The sequence below is a fragment of the Coturnix japonica genome, chromosome 12, assembly GCF_001577835.2.
Source record: "Coturnix japonica isolate 7356 chromosome 12, Coturnix japonica 2.1, whole genome shotgun sequence".
In the NCBI taxonomy this organism is placed as follows: Eukaryota; Metazoa; Chordata; class Aves; order Galliformes; family Phasianidae; genus Coturnix; species Coturnix japonica.
In genome coordinates, this window is record NC_029527.1 from 9010467 (window position 1) to 9035945 (window position 25479).

The following is a 25479-nucleotide window of genomic DNA, read 5'->3' on the forward strand; positions in this document are numbered from 1 at the left end:
AGACTCCCCCAGCATCCGCCCCAGATGGGAACTGGGTCGTAGGGAGGGAGGGGGGCTGTGGTTACCAGTGCTGACTCAGCCCCCTGGGCAGGCTGCACAGGAAAGATGCGGGGAGTACAAACGGGACAGAGAAATGCTGTTTGTTGGGACACTGAGATTTAATGGACAGGGAGAGGCGGGGAGGGCAGCCCCAGCAGGCGCAGGGTGCGCAGGAAATGGGGAGGGGGGGGAGCACACAGCACTGTGTGGGGCAGCACCAGCTGCTGCAGGTGGAGGTGCAGGGGCAGGCGCTGGTGTGGGGACAGCTGCAGCCGGGACATGAGCTCTGCGTCCAGCACCTGTGGGGATAATTATTTCATAGGGAGGTTCAGCACAGGGCAGCAGTCCCCCTCCATCACACTGCTTACCTGTGTGTGGGGCGTAGGGGTCTCCTGGGGAGGCAGCAGGAAAGGTTCCCCCAGCACTTTGCCCACGCGGGATGCGTGTCTGTGGTCACCCAGCGCCGGGCACAGCAGCAATGTCAGGTGCACCTGGAGCTGCTCAGGGAAAGCTGTGGGGAGGGAGGACACGGGGTCGGTGGCACCGTGGGGTCGGTGGCACCGTGGGGTCGGTGGCACTGTGGGGTGGTGTTAGTGGGGCAGTGCAGGGGGGGCACTCACCGGTGCGAGGCTGCAGCTGGAGCAAAGCGCAGCCCCCCGCTGCCCCCAGCAGCCGGTAGCGGGTCCGGGTGCTCTTCACCTCCCCACGGGCCAAACTGCGGCGTCCTGGGGATGGCACTGCCACCACCTGCGGGATGGGGCACGGCTTCAGCACCACCCGCTGCCCCCACTCCTCCCATACCCCCCCGTGTGCCCCTTACCACAGCTGTGTCCCCTTTCTGCTGCCAGCACAGCCCCGCGTGGATCTCACCCTCTGCCTCCGCCGGGATCCCCACAGTGACAGCGCTGAAGGGATGCAATGAGGGGAGAGCCTCACATTTATGGGGGGGAGGCAGCGGGGGGTCACTCACCTGTAGGTGGCCGGGAAGTGCCCCCTGCGCCGGGCGGCAGAGAAGGAGCGCTGCAGCTGCTCAGTGACACGGTGACAGGCGGACAGCAGCACGAGGCCGGAGCATTCCCTATGGGGCACGGCAGCTCTGAGCCCCTCTGTGACCCCCCCACCCCAGACCCCAGACCCAGCTCCGTACCTGGCGGGTGCCTTCACCACGTGCAGCTCTGCGGGCAGCCCCAGCCGGCGGCGCAGTGCGGGCAGCAGCGCGGTCAGGCTCAGCTCCCCGGAGCGCCCTGTGGGGTGGGGGGTCAGCACCGGCCCCGCCGCCCCCCGGCCGCATCCCCCCCGTTACTCACCCAGCACGGGCAGCGCAGTGGGTTTGCTCAGGGCCAGCAGCGCTCCTGCGGGGCAGCAGAACGGTCGGTCCCACTCTGATCACCCCACACCCACCCGTGTCCGGCCCCTCTCTCCTCCCGTACCTTCCCGGTGCACCACCGAGGCCTCCAGCAGCCGCAGCGCAGCCTCAGGTCCCAGCTGCCGGCCCTTCCTGCGGGAACAGCGACATGGGACACACGCTCCCTGTCCCCACGCGTGCCCCGTGTCCCCAGACCGGCCCCACGCAGCCCACGCCCCCCGTGCGGCTCCATCCCCGCAGCCCTCGTGTCCCGCAGTGTCAGCCCCGCACACACACCGACACCCCGCTCTCACCCCGCACTATTCGCCCCCTGCCCCACGCGCGCCGCCACGCGAGCGGCACCGCGACCCGCCATGAACCCACTGCGCCTGCGCGGCACCGCAGGAAGTGCGGGTACAGCGTCACGGCCCGGTGAGCGGGGCTGCGGTGTTGGGCCGGGGGTACCGGGGGTATCGGGATACCGGGGGTACCGGGAGTACCGGGGGTATCGGGAGTATCGGGATACCGGGGGTATCGGGGGTACCGGGAGTATTGGGATACCGGGGGTACCGGGATACCGGGGGTACCGGGGGTACAGCGGCATACGGCGTCACTGCGGCCGGACGGGGCGGGCGGTCACGGTCCGGCGGCCATAGGGGTCTGTGTGCGGGGCTCTGTGTCCCTGCAGGCAGCCATGGCGTCTCGAGCTGGGCCCCGCGCTGCCGGCACTGATGGCAGCGACTACCGGCACCGGGAGCGCGTGGCGCCGCACTACCAGATGAGGTGGGTTCAGGAGCCGCCCCTCCATCACGGCCGGGGCCGGGCCGTGCCGTGACCGTGCCGTGTCCCCGCAGCGTGTCCCTGAAGTCGGAGCTCAAGAAGCTGACCTACGTGCACGTGGGGCTGTGGCTGCTGCTGCTGGCTCAGATGTGTGTCGGGCACCTGAAGCTGCTGCCCCACGACCGCGTGGCCATGCCGTACCAGTGGCAGTACCCGTACCTGCTCAGCATCCTGCCCTCGCTGCTGGGCCTGCTCTCCTTCCCCCGCAACAACATCAGTTACCTGGTGCTGGCCATGATCAGCGCCGGGCTGTTCTCGGTGGCTCCGCTCATCTACGGGGCCATGGAGATGTTCCCTATGGCGCAGCAGCTGTACCGGCACGGCAAGGCGTACCGCTTCATCTTCGGCTTCTCCGCCGTGTCCGTCATGTACCTGGTGGTGGTGGTGGCCGCCCAGGTGCACGGCTGGCAGCTGTACTACAGCAAGAAGCTGCTGGACTCGTGGTTCACCAGCACGCAGGAGAAGAAGAAGAAATGAGGGGGGTCGGGCCGAGGCTCCGCGTGCCGCGCGTGGAGCGGTCGGGACGCACCGGCGGCGCTGCGGGGCGGCGCTGCGGGTGTGTGCGGGTCCCCGGGGCCGAGCCGGGATGGCGTGTGACCGTACGGAAATAAAGCCCCTCCCGTGCTTTCCCACTCGTGTCTGCGCCGCCGCAATCAGGTCGCGGGCGGGGCCGCACGTGCTGCCGGAGGAATGCGGCGGGGCCGGCCCGGGGCGGGGAGCCGACACCGGCGGTGGGAGCGGAGCTGGGCCGCGGAGCTGCCGGCCGTGGGCTGCCCGGTGCTGCCGGCCGTGGGCTGCCCGGTGCTGCCGGCCATGGGCTCCCCGCTGCGCCCCGTCGCTCTCGTTGTCGCCGTGTTGTTGCTGCTGCCGCCGCCCGCCCGTCCCGCCGTGCCCCGCCCGCGGGTTTCCGCCAACTTCGTGAGCGCCGGGGCGGTGGGAACGGGGAGAAGGGAGCGGGGAGCGGGGCAGGCGGGCGGGGCCGCGCTGATCCCGTCTCTTTGCTTGCAGGACTGCCGGGCCAACGGTGAGTGGGGCGGCGGCGGGGTGGGCTCCGGCGGCGGCTCCCGGTGGGGTCGGGATCGGAGCCAGACATGGAGCGGGGCGGGGCGGTTCCCGGTGCGCGGGGTTCCCCTTTGTCAGGGGATCCCTGTGCGTGGGGATCCCCATCTCCGGGTGATTCCGGTGCTCGGGGATCCCCCCGCGTGGACCGTCCCGGTGCGAAGGCTGGCCCCGTGCACGGCTCCTCTCCTCTCCCGGCAGCCGACAGCGCTCAGACCCGGCCCCGCTGCCGCCGGGCAGCCCCCGCCGGGCCCCCGCTGACCCCTCCCGCCCTGTTACTGAGCACGGTGCGGCTGTGCCAGCCCTCGCTGCCCTGCCAGCCCTGCCTACGGGTGCGCATGGCCGTCCCGGCCGCAGGTACGGGCTGTGTACGGGATGGGCCCCGCCTTGTCCCGCTGGGGGAACCCTGGGAGGGATAACCCCAACCCCGGCCGCGGGATCGTCCCACCCGTGTCAGCGATCGCCGTTGTCCCGCAGGTATCCGCGGGCTGCAGCTCGACTTCCTGGAGCCGGGCTCCAACCGGGCCGGCTGGCTGCAGGTGTGGCGGCGGCACCGGGCACCGGGCAACGTGCCGGTGAGTGCAGGGCGTGCGGCGGGGCTGGGGGTGGGCGGAGGGGCCGCGCTCACCCCCTGCTCCGCACAGTGGCAGGTTCAGTTCGACTGCTTCCCTGCGGACAGCGGGCGGCGGGTGCTGGTCACCCTGCGAACAATCCCTGACCGAGGCCTGGCCATCAGCCGCAGCCACGTGGTTGCCATCGAGCTGCAGGGTAAGGCTGGAAGGGAGTGGGGTGCTCGTAAGGTTTGGCACCGGCTGACCCTCCCTGTGCTGCCCAGGGCCCGTCTTCACCCACACGTGGCTCCCTGAAGCACGGGCCATCGAGGTGGCCGTGCCCCAAGGCCCTGCGCTGCTGGTGCGGCTGTGCCACCAGCTGGCCCTGGAGTGTGAGGAGCTGCCACAGCCCTTCCACCGCCAGGTAACAGCCAGTGGTATGTGGTCCCCGGGGGTCCCTGCACTCCCAGCGTGCTCACATCCCCTCTGTGCCTGCAGCTCCTGGTGCCGGGCGGCCACCACGTCTCGCTGCCGTATGAGTTCCTGGTGCCCTGCCTTTGTGTTGAGGTGCGTTCCCCATGGCAGCCCTGTGTGCATCCATCTGCACAGCGATGGGACACGGCTGATGTGTCACAGACACACGGTGCTGTGCTCTGCTCCCCAGGCCTCCTATCCACACCATGACAGCCTGCGCACCAAGCGCTGCCCCTTCCGTGAGCGGCCGGACGCCTGTGAGTGCCTGAAGGGACCCCATGGAGGGGACACCGTGTCCATACTGCCACCCTACTGATCTCATCCCCACAGACGGCCCTGAGCTCTGGTCCTCGGTGCACTTCCACGACTACAGCAGCAAGGACCAGATGGCCATGGTGCTGAGTGCCAGCTGTCCCCTGCATCCCCGGGCCACCCTGTGCTGGAGGGAGGTGGCAGCTGAAGCTGCTCCGTGCCACGATGTCCCCAACTCCACAGCCAGCGAGGAGGAACAGGTGAGGGGACACGGCTGCACTGGGCCCCAAGGTGTCCAAGGGCGCAGTGCTTCAGTGGGAACAGATGGTGACTCTCTGTCCCTTGCCAGGCATACACGCTGGACAATGTGGATGTGCACCCCCTGCTCTGCTTCAAGGTAAGCCCCTGGGGTGGCACCAGCAGGTGCCAGGCAGGCGGCACAGCTGACTCATGTCATCTCCGCAGTTCTCCTATGGGAACAGCAGCCACGTGGAGTGTCCCCACCGCACAGGTGAGCCCGTGGGCTTGGGACACAGTCCCTTCCCCCCGAGGCTCCCCGCCATGCCGCAGTGTGCTCTCTCTCCACCAGACACCGCTTGGAACGTGTCCCTGAGTGCCCGGGGGCTGCAGCTCCGCCTGCACCTCACCTCCCATGTCCCCGCGTCCTTCAGCGCAGCGCTGTGCCAGCGCCGGGCTGGGCGCTGTGAGCCCGAGGCTCCGGTCTACACCGTCACACGGGTGAGTGATGTAGGACGGGGGAGCTCAGGGGGACGAGCTGTGCCACGCTGACCCTGCTTTGTGCTTTGCAGCCGGAGAGCTCTGCCCCAGGGGAGCTGGCGCTGCTGCTGCCGGTGCAGGTCCTGGGCAGCTGCGTGTTGGTAAGGTGACCCCCAGCCCCAATGCGCTGCCCACATCAGGGTGGGGGGCTCAACCCTAAATCCTGCTCCCCCCAATCCATCTCCTTCCCTATCCAGGTCTGGCGCTCAGACGTGCGCTTCGCCCGCAAGCAGCTGCTCTGCCCCGATGGTGAGCGGAGCCCCAGGGCCGGTGGAGACGGGGCAGGGTGTCGTGGCTGTCTGCTCACTGTGCCTCTCCCAGTCTCACACAGGCATTTCGGGCTGCTGGGGCTGGCTCTGGCGCTGGGGCTGGTGCTGACCGTGCTGCTCCTCAACTGCCGCAACACCTGGAGGATGCCCAGTGGTGAGTGGCAGCAGTTTGGGCACCCCAAGGGCTGGGGGACCACAGGGACGGGGAGGGTCCAGGGGCGGTGGGATGCTGCAGTTCCACAGGGGCTGCTCGGAGCAGGGCTGTCATTGCCGTCATTGCTGTCATTGCCGTCATTGCTGTCATTGCTGTCCCTTCTGCCCTGCAGGCGCTGCAGCTCGTGGCCGCCCGGTGCTGCTGCTGTACTCTCCCGACTCGGAGGAGCACCTGGCCCTGGTGTGCGCCCTGGCCGAGCTGCTCCGCGTGTGTCTGGGCTGTGAGGTGCGCCTGGACCTGTGGGAAGCGGGCGGCGTGGGGCGCTCGGGGGCCCTTCCTTGGCTCTACGCTCAGCGCCGCCACGTGGGCCGCGAGCGGGGCACCGTGCTGCTGCTCTGGAGCCGGGGCAGCTCTCGGCTCTTCCACTTGTGGCGGGGGGGTGAAGGCGGCGGGGAGCCCCGCGACGCACACGATGTGTTCGGGGCGGCCATGGCGTGCTTGCAGGGCGAGCTGGGGGCGGCGGGGCGCGGCCGGGGCTGGGTGCTGGTGTATTTCAGCCGGCTCTGCAGCCCCCGCGACGTGCCGCGGCCCCTGCGGCCCCTGCCCACCTACCGCCTGCCCCAGGAGCTGCCCGCTCTGCTGGGGGCGCTGCGGGGCGGACCCCCGCCCTCCCGCCGGCATCTCCGCGGCCGGGCCAAGGGGCTGCTGCTCCGGCTGCTGGAGGCCGAGGCCGGCAAGGGAGCGGCGGGGGGCGGCTCCGGGGGGAGCCCGGGCTGCCCGCTTCAGCCTGCCGGTACCTGAGCGGCCGCAGCGGGGCTGAGCTGGGGCAGAGCGTGGGCCGGGGGCCGCACTGAGGACGGAGACCCCGGATGGATCCGGGCCGAGCGAGCGGCTGCAGGAGAGACCCGGGCTGGGAGGCAGGAACGGAGCGGAGCTGGCCCGGCCTGGGGCTGCAGTGCGGGCACAGCCCCGGTGCTGCTATGGAGGAGATGGCGGGTCTTAAACGGGGCGGACGCGGCTGGGAGCGGCAGCCGGGCGGCTCCTGTCACGTCGGGCACGGCCCGGACGGGCTGCTCACGGCTGGTCCTGGCTTGGATGGAATAAAGGCAGGGTGAACGTCTCCCCGTGTCGCTTTCTCCGGTGCTTTGGGGCTGCGCTCACCCCAGGGCACTGCGGGAGCTCGGCCTGCGACATCGGTGCGGGGCAGAGCGGGGCAAGGCCCCACCCCGGGGCGGTCCCGGGAACCCGGGAGCGGAGCAGGAAGCGGGAGGCGGCGGCGGTGGCGGCGGCGGGGCCCGTGGGCTGGAAACGGGGCCGTGGGGCCGGGGCCATGCGGTGCCCCGGGGCCATGCGCTGCCCCGGCCCCACCGGGCGCGCCCCGGTGTTCCTGCCGGTGCTGCTGGCGCTGCTGGCGGCGGGCGGGCGCGGGGCTCCCCGTGACACCGTACTGTGCTCGCAGGTGTGCCGAGGTGCCGGGGGCAGCGGGGCCGCAGGGCCCGGCCTCGTCCTCACGTCTCCCGCCCGCAGGGCCTCGCCTGCCGCCTGCTCGGTAAGTGCCCGCCGTGCTTCTGCCCCCGCTGCCGGGCGGACGGGACGGGAGCGGCTCTGACGCCGGCCGTTCTCCCCCGCCCCAGACTCCGACGTGCTGTGCGGGATGGAGCCCGCGGCGCCGGGCCCGGGGCTGGAGCTGCTGGGGCTGCGGCTGGAGCCGGAGCTGCGCTGCGCGGGGCCGGGCGGCTGCTCGCCGTGTCTGCAGGCCCGGCTGCGCCTGGGCCTCGAGCCCGAGCGCGGCGACGGTGACGCGGGGACCGCGGCCTCGGCCCGGCGCGACGGCTCCGCGCTGCTGCTGCTCTCCGGACACGGGTTCGCCTCGTCCCGCTGCGTGGCCGTGCAGGTCCGCGCCTCCTCCGCCCCGCCCGGCCGGCGCCTGGTACGTGTGTCTGCGGGGGGCTGTCGGGCTGCGGGCCGGGGCCGTGGCACGTGGGTGCGGTCACGGCGCTGTGGTTTTCCTGCGCAGGGCTCCGTGCGGTTCCGCTGCTTCGAGGCCCCGCTGGGCTCCGAGCTGCACGTCACCGCCTACAGCAGCGCACGCGGCCGCCGCCGGCTGAGCCAGAGGCAGCGGCTGCCAGGTGAGCCCCGGCCCCGCCGTGCAGCTCCGTGCTGCCCTCCTCGCCCGCTGACCCCATTTGTCACCCTACAGACTGCTCGTGGCCCGCAGCACGCGCCGCCATCCCGCAGTGCCGAGGTAGGTGCCCGCAGCTCCGTGCTGGCTGTGCTTTGGGGTGGGAGGCGTTGGGGTACCTGGAGCAGGGACCTGAGCCGCCCGCATGCAGTGCCCAGGCTGCAGGTGTCCCCGGGGCTGACGGCGGTGCTGGTGGAGGTGCAGGTGGCCACGACGGAGCTCAACTACACCCTGCGGCTCTACCACAACCACAGCCACGGCGCCGGCGGGTCGGGACGCGCAGTGACGGCGGTGAGTGCCCGTCCCTTCCTGTCCCACCACTGCTGTGGGCACCCTGCTGTGCGGAGCTGTGCTGTGGGGTGACCCCCGTCTCACTCTTGGTCACAGAGTGGGCCCATGAACTACAGCGTGCCACTGGAGGAGGTGCTGCCCTGCCTCTGCCTGCAGGTAGGAGCTGGGCTGGGTGCTGCAGGGCTGGAAGGTGTCACCGTCCCAGTGGGGCCAGCTGGGTGTGAACAATGTGGGTGCCCTGAGTCATTTTTCAGCTCTCTCTTCTCCACCTCCAGGTCTGGCCAGAGATCCAGGACCCGCTGCGGGCCACCCTGTGCCCCTTCTCCCATGGTACCCATACTGGGGTGGAACATCCATAGGGATACTGGGATGTGAGCGGACACCGTGATGCATAAGGACCCCTGGTGGCCCCCACACAGACCCCTCTCCCCATGCAGATGCAGCAGCGTGGGAGCGACTGTGGGAGCAGACCCAGCTGGTGCTGCACGATGTGGGGCAGACATTCACCTGCTCCATCTCCGCACCCTGTGATCTCCCAGCTGAGCTGGTGCCCTGCTGGAAACCAGCACCTACTGCACCGTGCCAAGCCCTGCCCAGCCTGCAGCAGCCTGTCACCGGGCAGGTGAGCATCCCCATGGGACCAGGACACTCCGAAGGGATGCACAGCACTGATGGGCTGCTCTCTGCCTGCAGGGACCACAGGAGTTCCAAGCGCTGCAGCCACACCACAATCTCTGTGTGCAGGTAGCAGGCACCCCTGCCCCATGGCCGCCCCACAGCTGCCCCACGTCCATCTTCTCCAACTAATTCTCTCCTGCAGGCAAGGAGCAGTGGGAAGGTCTGGCTGACACAGTGCCTGCGGGACGGTGAGCAGCCAGCAGTGCTGCCTGGCTATGCAGACGACATCCTGCTGATGGAGCCTGGAGGGAACGCATCACTCTGTGCCCTGCAGCGAGGCAACTGCACGCCGCTCTCCAGCTTCACTGCCATGGTAAGGGTCCCTCTGGCCCCTGTGGGTGGGGGCACTGCCACCAAACCTTTGGTTCAGCTGTACCCCTTGTAGGGGACCGGCCAACCGGGGCTGCTGGAGCAGCAGCTGCAGGAGGACGTGGCATCGGGCCAGTGTATGCAGGTCAGTGCACGGGCAGTGTATGGTGGGCACAGATGGGCTGGAACATGACAGTGTGTGACGTGTCCTTGTGCCCACAGCTCTGGCGTTCTGCAGACGGCAGCGGGGTCACGCTGTGGGCTTGTCCCATGCACAAATGTGAGTAGAAGGAAGGGATGCTGTGGGTGCCAGGGCCATGGGACGGCTGCTGACACTGTGCCCCACAGACACACGTGCCCGCTGGGCGCTGGCCTGGCTGGGAGTGCTGCTGTGTGCTGCCTGCATCCTGCTGCTGCTGCTGCTGAAGAAGGACGACGTGAAGGGTGAGCACAGCGGGGCTGCACGTGGCCAAACTGCGTGCTGAGCACTGTGTCACCATCACTGTGTGCTGAGCACTGTGTCACCATCACTGCTCCCCGCAGGTTGGCTCAAGTCGCTGCGCGCTGGCTGTGGCTGTAATGGTGAGTAGTGGGGATCACTCTGTGGGGCTGGGTCCCTTACGGGGTCACCCCCACGAGGCTTTTGGAGGACACCCCTGACGCTGTCCCACAGCCCCGCTGCGGGGTCGCCGCTCGCTCCTCCTGCACGCAGCGGAGCCGGTGGCGGAGCGTGCAGCCTGTGCCATCGCGGCAGCGCTGCGCCCCATGGGGATGTTGGTGGTGGCGGCGCCGGGCGGTGGCAGCGGGGTGGCGGCGTGGGGGCCGCTGCCGTGGCTGCACGCCGTGCACCGCAGGGCGCTGCGGGGCGGGGATACCATCGTCCTGCTGCTGTCCCCGGCGGCCGAGGCCGCAGCCCGGCGGTGGGAGGATGCGGCCCGGGCTGCCCCGACGGCTGGGGACGCTCCCGGCTGCCCCGGTTCCCCGCACGATCCCGGCGACGAGGTGCAGCCGTGCGAAGCGTTCGCCGCCGCGCTGTCCTGTGCCGTCCCGGCGCTGTCTGCGGGCACCGGGCGCTACGTGGTGGCCCGCCTGGACCCCGCGCTGTCGGTGCCCCACGTGCTGCGGGCAGCCCCGGCCTTCCTGCTGCCCGGCGAGGCCGTGGGCTTCCTGCGGGCGCTGTCGGGGCGGCGGCGCTGCCGGCTGGAGCGACACGGGGCCGCCGTGGCCGAGAGGCTGCGCCGGGCGCTGGGGGAATAAAGAGCGATGCGGCCCCGAGGCTTCGGTGTGGCTGTGAAAAAAGGGCGGCGGCGCCTTTAAGGCGGCTCCGGGAGGGCGGCGGGGATTGGCTGCGGGAGGAGGGGCGGGGCGTGTCGCGCGTCGCCGATTGGACGAGGGAGGTGGGAGCTGAGTCAGCGGGCGCGGCGCACGCCGAGGGGCGGGGCTGGAGGATGGGGCCGCGGCGGCGCCTGGCGGCCGCGCTGCTGCCGGGCGGGGGGGGGCAGCGTTGGGGCCGCGCTGCTGGGGGCTGTGCTGCTGGGGGGGTCCTGATGGGACAGCGGGCACCGACAGCAACACGGGAGAGCGGGGCCGAGCCGTGCGGGCGTGCAGGCACTTCAGCGGAGAGCTTCAGCAGGGTGCGGAGATGGGGCGGGGGGGGACGGGGGGGGGATGGAGGGGGGAGCGGGAGGTGGGATGGGGATGGATGGGGATGGATGGGGTGATGGGGATGGATGGGGTGATGGGGATGGATGGGGTGATGGGGATGGATGGGGTGATGGGGGACGTGGTGGTGGAAGCACGTTGGTGCTGTCTGGGGGGTTGGCAGCCTGTGCTGGGATCTTACGGGAAATGAGATGGGGGTTATGTAGGCAGTGCCGGGAGGGGGGAAGTGCGGGGTGATGGGGTGCAGGGGATGGCATGGATTGGTGGGGGGGACGAGGAGTGACATGGTTTGGGATGGGATGGGTGACGGGGCTGGGCGGACACAGAGGTGATATGGTTCTATGGGGGAGGCAGACGGGTGGCCTGGGAATGACAGCAGTGCAGGGTGGGACAGGATGGTCCCTGAGGAGCTGGGATGGGGGTAACACGGGGTAGGGGGTGTATCCGTGGTGGGGGAGCTCAGCTGTGGGGTCCCATGGTGCCTGGGCCACCCCCTCCGCATGCCCAGGGAATGGAGCGAACGGAGCACGAAGGCTTCGGTGGGGGCAACACGGCCTGGGAGGAGGAGAAGCTGTCCAAGTACAAGCACAGGTGAGTTGGTGTGCTTTATTGGGGGGGGGTCAGGTCATGTAGATCCTCCATAACCATCACCATGACCCTGCAGTGAGACACGGCTGCTGGAGGTGCTGGAGAGCGTGTGCCCCCCCCAGGACTTCACCTGCCACCAGCTGCTGGAGCGCAGCGAGGAGCACGTGGAGCAGTGGTGGTTCCATGAGTGAGTGGGGGGCACAGCACTGGGGTGGGGGGGGGAGGTAAGCACAGAGCTTGAGTGTTGTGTGTTGTGTGTGTCCCCCCCAGGCGACAGCAGCACCCTGACTTCTTCCAGTGGCTGTGCATGGAGCGCCTGGCGCTGTGCTGCCCACCTGGCACCTACGGCCCCGACTGCCTGCGTGAGTCCTGCAGTGGGCAGGGGGGATGGACAGGGGCTGTCCTGTGTCCTCACCTTGCCCCCCTGTGTCCTCGCAGCCTGTGCTGGTGGCCCCCATCAGCCCTGCAGCGGCAATGGGCGCTGTGATGGAGAAGGGACACGTGGTGGCACCGGGCTGTGTGTCTGCAGCCCTGGCTATGGCGGGCCCTTCTGTGCTGAGTGCGGGGATGGCTACTATGAGGCATCACGCAACCAAAGCCAGCTGCTGTGTGCTGGTAAGCACTGCACCGTGCTGTGTTGAGGTCCCTGTGCCCACCACCCTGTGCCCACCACCCTGTGCCCACCACCCTGTGCCCACCCCTGCAGAGTGTTACCCTGCCTGTGGGCGCTGCACGGGGCCGGAGGACTCCAGCTGCCTGCGCTGCAAGAGGGGCTGGGTGCTGCACGAGCACCGCTGCATCGGTCAGTGCACGGGGATGTGGGGCTGGATATTGGGGTGGGGGTCCTGGGGGAGCACCGTGGGATCGTTTCCTCTGATCCACAGATATTGATGAGTGCGGCACGGAGATGGCACACTGCAGGGCCAACCAGTTCTGTGTCAACACTGAGGGCTCCTACGAGTGCCGAGGTGCGAAGGCAGCAGGGCAGTGATGGGATGGCGATGCAGGGAACCTTCCTTCAGCTGTGGCAGCCCCACATCTTCCTTTCTGTCTCCTCCTCAATGCATTGCAGACTGCTCTACTGCCTGCATCGGCTGCATGGGCGCAGGGCCGGCGCGGTGCAAGAAGTGCAACAAGGGCTACCAGCGGGACGGGGCCAAGTGCCTGGGTGAGTGTTGTTGGCACGGCTGTAGGGGGGTCACGATGCCCGGTGTCAGCACACCGCTACCTGTGTGCTCCCTGCAGACGTGGATGAATGCAGCAGCAGCGAGGAGCCCATCTGCACGGGGCTGCACGAGGTGTGTGAGAACACGGAGGGCGGCTATCGCTGCGTCTGCGCCCCGGGCCACGTGCGCAGGGATGGGCAATGCGTGGAGGACAAACCCCCCGGTATGGCACGGCTTTGGGGAGGGGGCACGGAGGGATGCTGCCCTCACCCACCACTGTCATCTTTGCAGACGCCCCCGAGAAGGGATTCTTTGACGACGTGACGGACGATGAGGTGGTGGTGCTGCAGCAGATGTTCTTTGGGGTGATGATCTGTGCCCTGGCCACGCTGGCTGCCAAGGGGGACATGGTGTTCACCGCCATCTTCATCGGTGCCGTGGCTGCCATGGCTGGCTATTGGCTGTCTGACCGCAGCGACCGTGTCCTGGATGGCTTCATGAAGGGCAGATAGCTGTGGGTGGGGGGCTGTGCGTGGGGCCCTGCATGTACCCCCCCCACTGGTAAGAGTAGGGACCTCGTCCTCCCCACCTTGTCCTATGCAGAAGTGGGGTCCTTCAGGCGCAGCGCTGCTGGGGGGGCACAGCATGCTGCCCCCCACCTCTTGTGTGTTGGGGCACTCTGCCACAGGGATTGGGGTCCCCCCTCCCATCACAGTACGGGCGCTAGGGAGAGGAGAAGGGGGGGCAGGGTCCCCCCACCCCAAGCTGAGCTCCCCATCCCCAAACTCCCCTCGTGTTCCCAGGGCAGAGCCCCCCCCCCAGACAGTGTGAGTGCAGGTGGGGGGACTCGGGAGTGGCTGTGGCTGCTCCTGGGTGGGGGGGTCCCTCTGGATGCATGCACATGGCCATCGCATTTGTCCATGGTCTGTCTGTCCGTCAAGGTGTGCTCATATCTGTGTGTGTATCTCAGGAATTAAAGCTCTGCACACCCACTGTGGCTGCTGGGGGGCAACGTGACTTGGGAGCAGGGGCCTCTTGGTTGGGTCATAAACTTTATTTCTCTTTTTGGCACAAATGGAGCTGGCTGAGGGTCACGGCAGGAGGGGATGTGGCTCAGGGAGGCGACTCCTCAGAGCTCAATGGTGTCGCTGGAGAGGCTGCGGGCGTCCACCTGCCTGCTGAGCGCCAGGAAGCTGCGCCGCGCCTCAGGCTCGGAGCCGGGGGGCTGCAGGGCCGGGGGGGTCTCCTGGTGGGCCAGCAGCTGTGCCCGGCTGGGCGCCTCCTCCAGCGGCAAGCTGTCGGGTGAGGACAGGCCGTGCCGCCACGGGTTCCAGCTGATCTTCAGCGAGAAGCTCTCCATGGAGCTGACGGACACGTCGGCCTCTCCGCGGGGCAGCTCGGTCAGGGAGCTGCATCGTGCCATGGTGCTTTGGGGCTCAAAGGTGCGGATGGAGGCTCCAGAACCGCGGCGCGGCCGCCCGAACAGCCCCTCGCGCAGCAGGTGCCGGCGGCACAACGCCTGGTCAATGCTGCGCCGCAGGTCAATGGGGGATGGCGGGCGGAACACCAGCTCCCCCAGCGAGGCCGAGGAGCCGTGCTCACGGATGGCTGCCACCGCCACGTTGGGGCACTTGGGGCTGAGGCCGGGTGTCCCCGCCGCCATGGCTGTGTTGCTGTCCTTCAGTGCGCGCAGCGGGAGCTGCTCGGCCGGGTTGCGGATGAGGCTCTTGGAGATGTCTCCGGTGGGCGCGTGCTCGTAGCAGTTGTTGGGGTATTGGGGCACCTGGGCCTTGCGCCCGGCGCAGAAGTACCGCACGGCTTTGGCCCAGCACGAGTGCCCTGCAACCTCCTCCCTCCTTCCCTGCCACAGCGGCTCGGCCACCCCCAGCAGCACCGCCAGCCCCATTCCCACCTCTCCCACCCGCATCCATCCCATTGCGGCCCAGCACAGCCACCCGCAGCCCCCAGCCGGGCCCACGGCGCCCCGCAGCCACGCGGCGCTGAGCAGCTGCAGCGCACAGCACGGCACCCCCAGCAGCCCCGCTGCCAGCAGCGCCCGCGCCCCACATCGCAGCCCCTCACGGCGGGACCCCCGCCAGCCGCCCCGCAGCCCCCCCAGCAGCAGCAGCGTGGCCAACACGCAGCCCACCCCATGCAGCGCCAGCCCTGCACCTAAACCCCATCGTGGCCACAGCAGATCGGCCGCCAAGGGGGTGATGCACTGCAGCATGGCCGTGACCCCCAGCACGGGCAGCCCCCCCAGGGAGGGGGGCAGCAGGCACAGCTGTGCTGCACACTGCAGGCGGCCCAGCAGCAGAGCGAAGGCTCCCAGCAGCAATGTGAAGGGCAGGGAGCAGAGCAGCAGCATGCAGCGGGGCGGCAGCCGGCCTCGTGCCCCATAGGGGTCCAGCAGCAGGAAGGTGCCCCGCAGCAGGCTGGCGGCCAGCAGCAGCCCCATGGCGCACAGCAGTAGGGCGCAGTGGGGTGGGCGCTGCAGGATGGTCCCCCCCAGCCCCGCTATGCAGCCCAGCGCCAGCAGCAGGCACAGTGCAGCCCCCACGTAGGCGTGCACGGCCCAGGCGATGCGCAGGGGCCGGCGTAGCTCAGCCCAGCCCTGTGCTGTTGTGTTGGAGCTCCCAGTAGCACACGAAGCCCCCGTACAGGTGCTCGGTTCTGTGGGGGGCTCGCTGGGCTCCGGCTCCATGGGGCGCCGTGGGGCACGCTGTGTCATCACCCGCACCACTCCCTGCTGCCACGTGGATGAGGGCACTGCAGTGCTGCTGGCAATGGGGGGCTGCGTCCCTGCGGTGTCTGCAGGTAGAGAGGGGGAGGTTCGTTAGTGGGGTGCCCCATATGTGGGTCTATTGTGATGGCAAATGCTCCAGCTGAGTGCACTGTCTCTGACCCCACAGGGAAGCCCCCTCCTGCCTGGCTCTAACTGTGATAATCCCTATAGGCAGTAGATTAGGGCCATCGCCGGGCACAATCCTGATTGAAGGTGGCACCTCAGCCCAAGATAGCTGCCATCCCCTCGTCCAGCTGGTGGACGCCCCCCGGGCCCCATGCTGGGATGGTGCTTGTCCACACTGTGTCTCACCTGGGCGCCTGGTGCCGGGCAGTGTCCCTGCTGTGGGGCGCACTGTGGGCACGGTAACATTGGTGGCATTGGGGGTGCTGCCATGCCCCACGGCACCCCGGACTCGCTGTGGGGAGCCGACGTCTTGCTCAGGGAGCAGCCCTGTGAGGGAGAAGACAGCTGGCAGCCAGGGCTCGGGCACCGTGGAGTGTCCGTGCACCCTGCCAGCTCCTACCTGTATGAGGGGTGCCAGGGGGGGACCTGCTGGTGGGCAGCGGTGTGATGCTGGTGCTGAGGGTGGGCTGGGGGTCCCGCAGTCTCGTTGACCTGGCAGGTGCCGTATCCCCGGTGGTGGCATTGCTGAGCGGGGCCCTGCGTGTGCTCCTCTGGTGTGCAGGCAGCAGCCAGGTCCAGGTCTCAGCCCTCACCTCCTGTGCCATCTTGGGTGACAGCCCGTGGGATGGGGCTCTGTGCTCCCCCAGAGTGGAGGCAGGGGTGGTGCTGGGGGGACCCCATAGTCCCTGCTTGCTGCTGCCCGCAGCTGCTGGCTGTGCCCAGCTGTGCATGGCTGCTGTCACCACTCTGGTCCCCACTGCTGGCTCTGGGCTCAGGGCAATGGTGGACACGGTGGGCTGAGGGCTGGCAGTGCTGCCTGGCATGGACGCACTCTGCTCAGACGGGAGTGTCCCCTGACCTGCCCAGGGCGGCCCCGTGTCCGTGGGCACCTGCGGGGATGGCATCCCTGGCGTGGAGCTGTGGGGCTGCTGTGTGCTCGCCCTGGGGCTGTCCTGGCCTTTGGCCTCTGGTCCTTGCCAGGTGATGAAGGGCTCCTCCACCGCAGCCAGAGCCGTGTCACCTGCCAGGCTTCCCCCTGTTACCCGAGGTGTCCTGGTGACAGTGCCCAGCTGCGGCAGTTGGGACCAGCGCACGGAGCTGCCACTTCTCCAGCGCTCACTCTCGATGTCCTCGGCACCGCTCAGCTCCCCTGATGCATCCCAGGCCAGGGGTGTCCCCACGTGTCCCCAGGACGGTGCCCTGCCCTGCTGCGATGTCTCATCTACGGACAGTGTCCCCTGGGCCGTGGTGGGGACGCTGTGGGCCAGGAGCAGTGCCCAGGTGATGAGCCACACTGCGGCCATGGCGAGCCTTCACCTTCACCCTGCGGGGACAGGGGTTGGTGAGTGGGGGTGACACAGCCTGGGGGTGGGGGCCGTCCCGGTTTCCCCGCACTGTTCCAGCTGTGCCCCATCCCGGGTGGCTCCTGGCCGCATCCCAGCTGGGCCTATTCCCAGCGTCCTCGGTGCCAGCAGCCCGCACTCCCACCGCTCCCATTCGCAGCGGCCCTGCTGCCGGCAGTCCCCATCCCCAACGTCCCCGTTCCCGGTGCGGATGCTCCACGGTGCCTGTGCTGCCCGCCCACAGCATCCCCGGCGTCCCCGCTCCCGGTGTCCCCATCCGCGGCGTCCCCGGTACCGGCAGCTCCTCTCCGCCGCGCTCCGTTCACCTTGCCGCGTCCCCGGCTGCCTCCCGCCGCCCGCCGCAGCCCGGGGCGGTCCCGCAGCCCGTTCCGCCGCAGCCCCCGCTGACCTGCCGCTGCCGGTGCCGGTGCCGGTGCGGGCCGGGCTCTGCGGCGGAGCGGGAGGCGGCGGCAGGCGGTCACGCGCCGCTCCGAGCCGCGGGCACCCGCACCGGGAACCCGCCCGGCACTGGGGCGGGAGGGGCGGCGCGGTGCGGCGCGGTGCGGTGCGGGGCGGCGGGGCACGGACTGATCTCCAGCGGGGATGCTGGAGCGGAGCAGGCAGCGCGGGCAGCCCTTGTGCCGGTTGTACCCGAATCCGGGGGTGATGCCGCGTTCCAGCCCCCCGCACCCGTGGGGCTGCGTTACCGTTCAGGGCACCGTCCCCAAAAGGTGCCCCCAGGAGGTGAGGGGCGGCACCGGCACCCCCTGCCCGCTGCCACTGCGGCACCGCTGCGCCGAGAGCAGGGCCGGGAATTTGGGCAATGCCGGCCCACAAAGGCAGCGGGCAGGCGGCTGATCCCGGGATTAGCGGCGGGGAGGCTGCGGGGGGGAGCGGGGCAGTGCCGGCATCACCCTGCGCACGGGAGGCTGCGGGATGGAGCCCCCCGCACACCCCTGTCTCAGCCGCTGGGGATCCTCCGGCTCCGCGCAGCTCCCGCATCCTCTCCCGCTCTGCCCCATGATTCAGGGCCAGCTGAGCTGACGTGGGCCATCCCCGCAGTGCGTGTACGTGTCTGTGGGCAGCTGTCACTCTGTTCACCTGCTGACACGGGATATGTCCTCACCTGAGAAAGGACCAGCACAGAGAAATGAGACATCTGCAAAGAAACATTGGGTTTATTGAACGATCCCAGCCATCCCACACACAGCACCATGTGGGCTCACGGCAATAGGCTGCTTTTGTCAATACTGAAACGCTTCTTTCACCTGCAGCAGCTCAGATCAAAGATCAAAAGGGCAAAAACATGTGAAACAATGGAAACAGCCCCATGGCTGGAGATGCAGGGAGATCTGCCCTGTTTGCTTGTGGGGCTGCCGAGAGCTCGAGCTGCCATGTATGCAGGGGTGCTGGTCAGGTGGTCCCTCCTCAATCAACATCTGCACACATGGGATGACCCTGAGCCAAAGAACCACGCTGAAAAGATGAGAAGCATCCATCGGTTACTGAAGCTGTTGAATTTCGACTTTGCTTCTTTGGGCTTATGTTTGAGAGCCATGCTTGAAAAGCTGGAGGTGAGCACGTCCTTTATGCATGAAGACGTGAGATTACTATGACAGAAACTAAACAACATCCTGAACATCCTGAAACAAGGAAAGTTTGGCCTCAAGGGAGAAGCAGCACAGCAGTCGATGCACTGGGGCTGCTGGGACTTTGCTTCCACCCAATGCTCAGAAACACTGAGACAAATCTAAACCTTACCAGAAAAAGACCCCAACTTTCAAGGGAGCCAGAAGTCAGAACTTTCAGACATACAAACCAAAACAGAGACTATGAGTAAGAGAGGAGTGAAAGCCTCCAGCTATAGAGATGTTATCAGCGGTGTAGGGCTGAAAGTCCCAGCCGAGCGCAGGCACTTCTCTGCAGGGTGAACACAACAGTAAGCAGAGCCCGGGGCACTTCTGGTGGGGGGTGAAATAATGCAGACCCACGCAGCTTTCCAAGCCTCAGATCCCACGCTGTCCCTGAGCACGGATCTGAGCAGGCAGCGACTTGCTTGGGCGCCAGGCAGGAGCCCTGCCTGTTTGCAAGGGGCTGCGCTCACATGGGTACGCTCAGCCCTTCTTGGCAGTATGAGCTCCCACCATCAGATGTAGGACACATTAACAGGAGGAATAAACGGCAACAGAGAGAGGGCCATGTCTGCACTGGAGGCTCTGAAAATGAAACCCCTCAATCTGAATAATCGCTATCAAAAACCAAGGAGCAACACTCCATGCCCTGCACGTTGCCAGCACACGGGTTGGTGGAGCCTATGGAGCAGCTCTCCTGTTTGTCACCTGCTCTGCACAGGGAGAACAGACTCTCCTGGGGAGAGGAATCCCAGAAATCCCTTCTCACGCTGGAGACCATCACACTTGTCTTGTTTTCAAGACTTCTCTTCGTTTGCTCTGCAGGTTGGAGCATGCTTTTATTGGAGCACGGCGCTGGCAGGGAGCTCATTGTAAGCCTGGGCTGAGCACCGCTGAGCATCTGTGGAGGGGGAGCTGCGGGAATTGTGTTAGAGCTGGCTAAACTGAGAGCAACTGTATATCTGGGAAAGCAATTCTTTCTGGTGCTTCCCAACCCGATAATCCTGTTTGCTCTTACTTGCTTCAGCCCACCATCAGCACACCTGGCGAGCTCCCTTTTTTTCTTGCTAGGGTATGTTTTCTTCCTCTCCATTGCTTTATTCCAAGGGATCCTTCCCACCTTCTGCCTTGCCTTGTTCCCTACGGCTATGTTCTCCAGCTCCAGGTCTGTGGACGAGTTCCCATCTCTTTGCCCAGACACGTTGCTTTGCACAAAGAGATGGCACACTTGAGGCTGCCTCTGTTGTGATGGCGTCAGGGGTTTAAATCCTCCAGTGCCTCTGCGGATTGCCTTCCTCAGAGGAGTGACTGGGGATATCTCCTGCAGTATGGGAATGTGCTTCTTCCGACCATCCCCCAGGAACTGGCTGTTAGCACTGAGCACACACGGATGGTGAGAGCAGCTCTGTGCTACCAAAGCAGATTCCACTTCCCTGCCACACACGGCTGTAGCAACGGGGCTGACTTTGTTTTCAGAAGCTGTATCGGAGCCACTCCGAGGTGTCACATCCCCAGTGACTCTGTGCTGCTTCCCCGCTGCAGACAGACCCGAGGAGCTGCAGCCCCCCATAGCACAGCAGCACAGCCAGCGCGCTTTCTGCTGATGTGGGCCACAGTCTTGGCGTGTGCCAGGCGAGGTCTGGGAGGAGTTATCCACCATCCTGGGGGGGGCTCTGGCACTGGACATGAAGGTCTGCAGCTCAGCTAAGGCACTGGGGAGCTTCAGGGAGTGTAATTCTTCACACAGCTTCAGGTGGTGGTCACCGAGCTGGGCTGGCAGCGACTCCAGGCCCTCCTTCAGCTGCTGGACACTGGATTTCACGTCCGAAATCTCCACATCTTTCTGGGGGAGCAGTTAGCAGAAGCAGAAAACAATGCATTAGAAAGTGTGATAACAGGATTCAAAGAAGAAACTCTGGTATAGTGCATCAGAGAGACGCCTTAAGTTAAGACCCAATCTTAGCAATTTGTATCACTCTATGTAAAACATATTTATTGTGACCCAAAAGTGGGCACGCACTGCACCATCTCCTGCAGGAAAGGCATGTGATAGAGCAAGAAAGCAGTGCTTCACCGTGTGCCTGCCACCACAGGGCACTGTTGGGCTCCCTTTGCCCCCACCAGGATTCCATCAGCACTGACAGCACTGTGTTCAGGCTCCTGGGTAAGCATCAGCCAGTATGTGGTCCAGAATTTGCATTTTAATATGCTTTCCCCATTCATTACAATAGAAACTGTCTACTTTGTAACCTTCAGTCTGAAGACAATTTAATATCCAGTTAATATTTGGAAGAAATTGGAGAAATTCAGAACGAAGATTCAGAATAAAAGATTAATTTCCCCACTTACGGCCGCCAGCCTCCCCTCCATCTCCAGCAGCGCCCGCTCCATTTGGCTTTTATCTTCCAGGGCTTTCAGCACCACGTTGCTGTGACTTTGAAGAGCATCTTGCACTAAACAGGCAAATCAATAAAAAACACATTTGGTCTTTCATTTGTAAATATGAACAAAGAGCTATCAATACTATCGCTACTTCCGCCACGGCTTGGCATGAAATACTTCACTGTGCTGTGCAACCACAGCTGAGCTCTCCCCGAGCACCAAACAATGAACAGTGGGGTACATGCTTAATGCAAAGCACTTGGAAATTATAAGATGCTGAGTACAGGCCAAATCTCATTTACTGTGCTCTATTATATGGCAGCCGGAGATGAAAGGCTACGTGAAGCTGGAACGCTTGCTTAGCTCAGTACAAGGAAGGCTGAGGTGAATACAGACAGCACTGGGAGAAGGACCCCAGTGCCTGGTTTACAGTTTACATGGATGGGGCAAATCCTTGGCAATCTTATAGAACCACAGAATCATTCAGGTTGGAAAAGACCTCTGTGATCATCCAGTCCGACTGTCCACCCACCACCAATGCTGCCCACTAACCATGTCCTTAGGTAGCACATCTCCCCTTTCCTTGAACCCCTCCAGGAACAGTGACTCCCCCACTCCTGGCCACTCTTTCTGAGAAGAAATTCTTCCTAAGATTCAACCTGCAGTCATCCTTTAAAGCCATAAATGATGAAACAGAAGAAGCGATGCTCTCTAGCCATGTCTGCTCTTCCCTTTGAGCAGCACAGGAAGGTGTAGATGTGTGGCTGGGGGCGGAGCGCTCACTGGTTGCCCCAAAACAGGATTCAGGGCTCTCCTAAAACAGTGTTCCCAAACCAGCTGGGTGGGATAAGCAAAACTCAGGAGTTCTGGAATGCTGCTGTGTGCCCGAGGGAAAGATCCACACAGAGTGATGTTCCAACAAGTGGCTGCAAGAGCTCTGCAGTTCATTAATCCTCTTTTCCTGCAGATCCAATATGTTTGATTGACTGTGGTGTCTGTGGAGCCGAGAGCCCTGCTGAAGAGGTTGCTTCACGTGGAGTATTTATCTCAGCTCCTCAGGGCAGCTCCTCTCACCCCAGGGATGCTGCTCCCCCGCTGCAGCACCACACAGTGCTCGGCATCACTTCTCCTGCCCAGCTATTTTCATTAAGCTCACAGGAACTTAATTATCCTGGTGGCTCTGCCCTTCTGTCAAACTCGTGATGGAATTGGCCAGAGTTAAAAACTATTAAGGAGAGACAGGCAGAAGGGGTTATACACGCTTTGGTTTCATGAAAACCAGGGACTTTTGAAAGGGTACATTTAGGTAAAGAGAAAAGAATGAGATGTGAGCTATTATAGGCTGTTGCGTTTGTTCTCATGCTGCCCAAGGTTTTAACTAGACATTAAAGGAACGAGCAATCAAAGATATGGAGGAAAATGGAACAAAACAGAACAAGACTCCATGAAAGGCAGATTGTGCCCAACTAATGCAATACCCAATGATAAGAGAGGTGATTTGTTAGATGAAGGCAATGCAGTGGCCTTTGTGTAGACTCAAACAAAGCTTTTCTTTGGAAATCATCACGGCATATGAAAAAAACTGAGACAAACTGTGAGGTGCATAAAGGCTCTGGGAAGTGGTGGCTGGAGAGGACAAACTCAGGGCAGTCCTGCAGGAGCCTTCCACAGTGACCTGGGTGCAGGTGAGGCAGTGGGCAGCCAGCAGGTAACACAAGGCTGTGTGCTGGGTCACGTATAGCTTGTTAAATGGGTTTGTAATGATGGAAGAGGTGTTTCAGTGGCTCCTTTCAGAGTCTGCATCTCCCTGGTTAGACCCAAGCACCCCCTGCACTGTTTCTAGGAGGCTGCCAGCCCCTTGCAGGCCTGCAGCCCCACCGAGGGGAGGAAGGCAGCAGCTGCTGAGCGAGGAAAGCCCCTCTTGTCACTCCATCCCATTCCAGCTGTACACAAGGAAGGCTTACCCCAGCTTGCTGCTCTTCCCCATATGCTTTATTTTAACTCTGAATTATTTTTAAAGCTGATTTCCCCTGCCTATCTGTTCTTCCTCAACACGGTATCCTTGGTTTAAAAATAGTGTTGCATCCTCCAGGCTTGTGATCTGCACACACATTTGACTCAGCACAGCATGCTGCAGGCAGGCTCCCAACAGCCTTTGGAACACACTCCATTTGTACACGTAGGAGTGTTCTGCAGAAAAACCTCAGTGCAGAGGAGGGGCACTCTCCTCCCTCGCTGCCTTCCACACCAAGGAGCGTTCAGACTTGTCAAACATTATTAAACACAACAGAAATGTGTGTTGATCTACGCTGAGAAAAGGCATCGAGATGGCTGAGGTAGAATCAGATCAAGGGCCCTGCTAGTCAAAGCTCTTGGCTTTGAAAATGATCAAGAACAGCTGCCTCAGAGAAAGTCTTCTACAAATAAACCCTGCAGTGGATGGTTACTGAATAACTCAATCACAGAGGACAAATCTTTACCCGGTTAATGAGTGGATTATGCACGGGCTTGTGCCTCTCTTCAGGTATTTCACTCCAAGCCAAATAGATTTTTCCAACCTGGAATGTTGCTATGGTTGGGTTTACAGTACCGTTGTCTTGGAACGCTGCTGGTTTGCATAAATAACATAAGCAATGTGAAATTCATTAGGAGAGAGAATGCTGCAAGTCCTCAGGGTGGGCAGTAGGTGAGCCCACCCAGTCAGCCCATCCTGCTGCCCAGTGCTGGGTTTTGTCAGAGAATTGCATTGACTCATACCTCTGTAAGGGAAATATTGCACATTATTCGCTATCTTTGCTGGCAGGAGGGGCAGATTGTCAGCAGTGTGCTAGGAAGATGCTAAGAAGTTTTGCAGAGGATATGGCTGTTGTGAGTTGTCACAGCTGGAACTGCCAGATAGCAGAAAAGCAAGGCAGTTCAGAGAGGGCTGAGCTGTGAATACGAAGATTTGTATATGTATATATATGTGTGTGTGTGCATATATATATATATATATATATATATATATAAAAGAAAGCTTTGATATAAATGTGAGTATTAAACGAAAATGAGGAAAATAGAAAAGAAATTAGTTACAGCAGCTGAGACCAGAAAAAGCAAGCAAATGGTGAGCCAGCAAGTCAACCAGATAAACTCTTTGCAAGGCAGATCCGAGAACACAGGTCTGCTTCCCTCTTTACATCCCACTGCACAGCACACTGAGATGGGTGCAAGGCACAGAGCAGCTGTGCTTCTGTGAAAGCTGCTCAGGCAAATGCTGTCTCATTGATGGTGCCAGACGCAGCTCTATCCGCTGTGTGCATGCACATATGAACAAATGCACAAAAGAGAACAGTTTTGATCTCATTGCAAAGAGTGTGCCAGCACAACAGCATTTGGAAGGATATTTTCAGCAATATTTTCTGTTTTCTTCTCACACGGTGGCTATGTAGACTCTGCCAAATGTACATGCTGCTCACTGCTGTAAACGAGGCCTATGGCACTCCTGAAATGCTTCTAATGAGAACAGACTTAATTTCAAGTGATGCTTCCTTTACTTCCCAGCGTTGTTTGAATGGCCTGGTGTACAACTTCTGTCTCCGAAGAGAGTCTCGTCATCTTCCGCATTCAGCTCCTCACGTCAAATGCCCCACCACCAATTGCTTAACACCTCTACCATGTCACCCACATCCCACGGTGCTGTATCACCAGCCACTGCCACTCAGTGCTTTATTGGCTCTGAATTTACTTCTCCGTCAGCTGAGTTTAGGAATTTTACAGAGCCTTTTTGAAGGAATTACCTCAGCTGGGATCTTTTCAAGGCACAAGTGTGGGCATTTATGTGGTGGGAACTTAATTATCCATCACCGTGACACCAGTCAAATGGCAGTGTTTATCAGCAATTAACCAGTGACAGATGAACCTCCCAGAAATAGAAAAAGAACAACATTGTGGAGTGTGTGATGATTTTCATTATATATTCAACATTCTGCAGCATGATACATTACAGAAAGTGCCAATTTCTCTTTTCAATTGCTTTGAAAATCTAGCAGCAGGCACCTCTGGGAGGTTTCTCATTTCATTCAAGGCACATTTATTTAAAATGGTTACAGAAAAGAAACAGGGCAGATGAGCAAATGGCAGAGAAGGACGAGGGGGAATCATGAACAACAGATTTAATTTTCAGTGCCATGACAACAATTTCTGTGCTAGAGGTGTATGAAATTAGGCAAAGTCCTGCCTCAGAGTGGACAGGCTGAGACACTGAAGCAACCAGGGGATGGACAAATGCACAATAGGAAGCTTGCTGTGCTGGCCAAAGCAGACAGGATTTTTGGTTACATTGAGGTCCCACAAAGAGCACTTGCCAAGCACAGCAAGAGAGCTTTCTTACTACAATAAGATTGATATTTTGAACACGTGTGCTACCACAGCCTGTTGAAAAATGCATCAGGCTCCTCTGCTCATGCCTGAGAGGGCTGTGTTGACTTAAAGGGTAAGTGTCAAAACTGTGCATCTTAGAAGCCACATTTTGCTGCACAGATAAGATTCTAGTGCTCTTCATCTTGCTTTTCACCTAAGAAGAATAGTATCAGAG

At 63.2% G+C, this 25479-nt stretch overlaps 7 protein-coding genes across 13 annotated transcripts in view; 4 read left to right on the forward strand and 3 right to left on the reverse strand.

The window, feature by feature from the left end:
- Window positions 1–139: 139 nt before the first annotated feature.
- Window positions 140–2073, reverse strand: RPUSD3 (RNA pseudouridine synthase D3). The gene is made up of 9 exons (XM_015874973.2): window positions 1699–2073; window positions 1470–1537; window positions 1347–1391; window positions 1187–1283; window positions 1010–1117; window positions 860–944; window positions 660–786; window positions 408–550; window positions 140–338 (listed from the first exon to the last, which is right to left on the reverse strand). Exons 1-9 carry the CDS (start codon window positions 1986–1988, stop codon window positions 159–161), a joined length of 1143 nt encoding a protein of 380 aa, XP_015730459.2. The 5' UTR covers window positions 1989–2073; the 3' UTR covers window positions 140–158.
- On the forward strand, window positions 1702–2849 carry JAGN1 (jagunal homolog 1). Its single transcript, XM_015874977.2, has 3 exons — window positions 1702–1816; window positions 2073–2167; window positions 2239–2849. Exons 2-3 carry the CDS (start codon window positions 2079–2081, stop codon window positions 2699–2701), a joined length of 552 nt encoding a protein of 183 aa, XP_015730463.1. The 5' UTR covers window positions 1702–1816; window positions 2073–2078; the 3' UTR covers window positions 2702–2849.
- Window positions 2826–6878, forward strand: IL17RE (interleukin 17 receptor E). 4 transcript variants are annotated; one of them, XM_015874954.2, is made up of 16 exons: window positions 2826–3142; window positions 3233–3248; window positions 3485–3640; window positions 3761–3858; window positions 3928–4051; window positions 4119–4258; window positions 4333–4401; window positions 4499–4565; window positions 4639–4820; window positions 4910–4957; window positions 5026–5071; window positions 5150–5298; window positions 5370–5438; window positions 5535–5586; window positions 5659–5760; window positions 5933–6878. In XM_015874954.2, the coding sequence occupies exons 1-16, from the start codon at window positions 2915–2917 to the stop codon at window positions 6559–6561; spliced, it is 2175 nt and encodes a 724-aa protein (XP_015730440.1). In that variant the 5' UTR covers window positions 2826–2914; the 3' UTR covers window positions 6562–6878. The 4 variants fall into 4 exon arrangements, with proteins under 4 accessions (XP_015730440.1, XP_015730439.1, XP_015730442.1 ...); XM_015874953.2 differs by having other exon boundaries at window positions 2826–3248; XM_015874956.2 differs by lacking the exon at window positions 3485–3640.
- Window positions 6874–10496, forward strand: IL17RC (interleukin 17 receptor C). The gene is made up of 16 exons (XM_015874958.2): window positions 6874–7219; window positions 7288–7309; window positions 7395–7690; window positions 7778–7889; window positions 7961–8005; window positions 8094–8233; window positions 8330–8389; window positions 8509–8563; window positions 8671–8855; window positions 8927–8977; window positions 9054–9224; window positions 9297–9365; window positions 9443–9500; window positions 9569–9664; window positions 9764–9802; window positions 9894–10496. The coding sequence occupies exons 1-16, from the start codon at window positions 7091–7093 to the stop codon at window positions 10475–10477; spliced, it is 2112 nt and encodes a 703-aa protein (XP_015730444.1). The 5' UTR covers window positions 6874–7090; the 3' UTR covers window positions 10478–10496.
- Window positions 10497–10668: 172 nt separating this feature from the next.
- On the forward strand, window positions 10669–13628 carry CRELD1 (cysteine rich with EGF like domains 1). Its single transcript, XM_032447336.1, has 10 exons — window positions 10669–10854; window positions 11391–11473; window positions 11547–11657; window positions 11741–11832; window positions 11909–12085; window positions 12177–12272; window positions 12355–12438; window positions 12543–12638; window positions 12716–12859; window positions 12928–13628. The coding sequence occupies exons 1-10, from the start codon at window positions 10669–10671 to the stop codon at window positions 13146–13148; spliced, it is 1290 nt and encodes a 429-aa protein (XP_032303227.1). The 3' UTR covers window positions 13149–13628.
- A 93-nt stretch (window positions 13629–13721) lies between these two features.
- PRRT3 (proline rich transmembrane protein 3) lies at window positions 13722–17755 on the reverse strand. 4 transcript variants are annotated; one of them, XM_032447334.1, is made up of 4 exons: window positions 17300–17755; window positions 15948–16871; window positions 15734–15892; window positions 13722–15447 (listed from the first exon to the last, which is right to left on the reverse strand). In XM_032447334.1, exons 2-4 carry the CDS (start codon window positions 16849–16851, stop codon window positions 13766–13768), a joined length of 2745 nt encoding a protein of 914 aa, XP_032303225.1. In that variant the 5' UTR covers window positions 16852–16871; window positions 17300–17755; the 3' UTR covers window positions 13722–13765. The 4 variants fall into 4 exon arrangements, with proteins under 4 accessions (XP_032303225.1, XP_032303224.1, XP_032303226.1 ...); XM_032447333.1 differs by lacking the exon at window positions 17300–17755 and adding an exon at window positions 17217–17295; XM_032447335.1 differs by lacking the exon at window positions 17300–17755 and adding an exon at window positions 17186–17253.
- Window positions 17756–18052: 297 nt separating this feature from the next.
- The window catches only part of CCDC36 (coiled-coil domain containing 36), a 21688-nt gene continuing 14261 nt past the window's right edge, over window positions 18053–25479 (reverse strand). Inside the window, exons 6-7 of the mRNA XM_015875385.2 lie at window positions 20871–20974; window positions 18053–20364 (exon numbers count right to left, since the gene is read on the reverse strand). Of these exons, the coding sequence (XP_015730871.1) occupies window positions 19123–20364; window positions 20871–20974 (1346 nt within the window). The 3' untranslated portion in view covers window positions 18053–19122. The remainder of the gene's footprint in view (window positions 20365–20870; window positions 20975–25479) is intronic.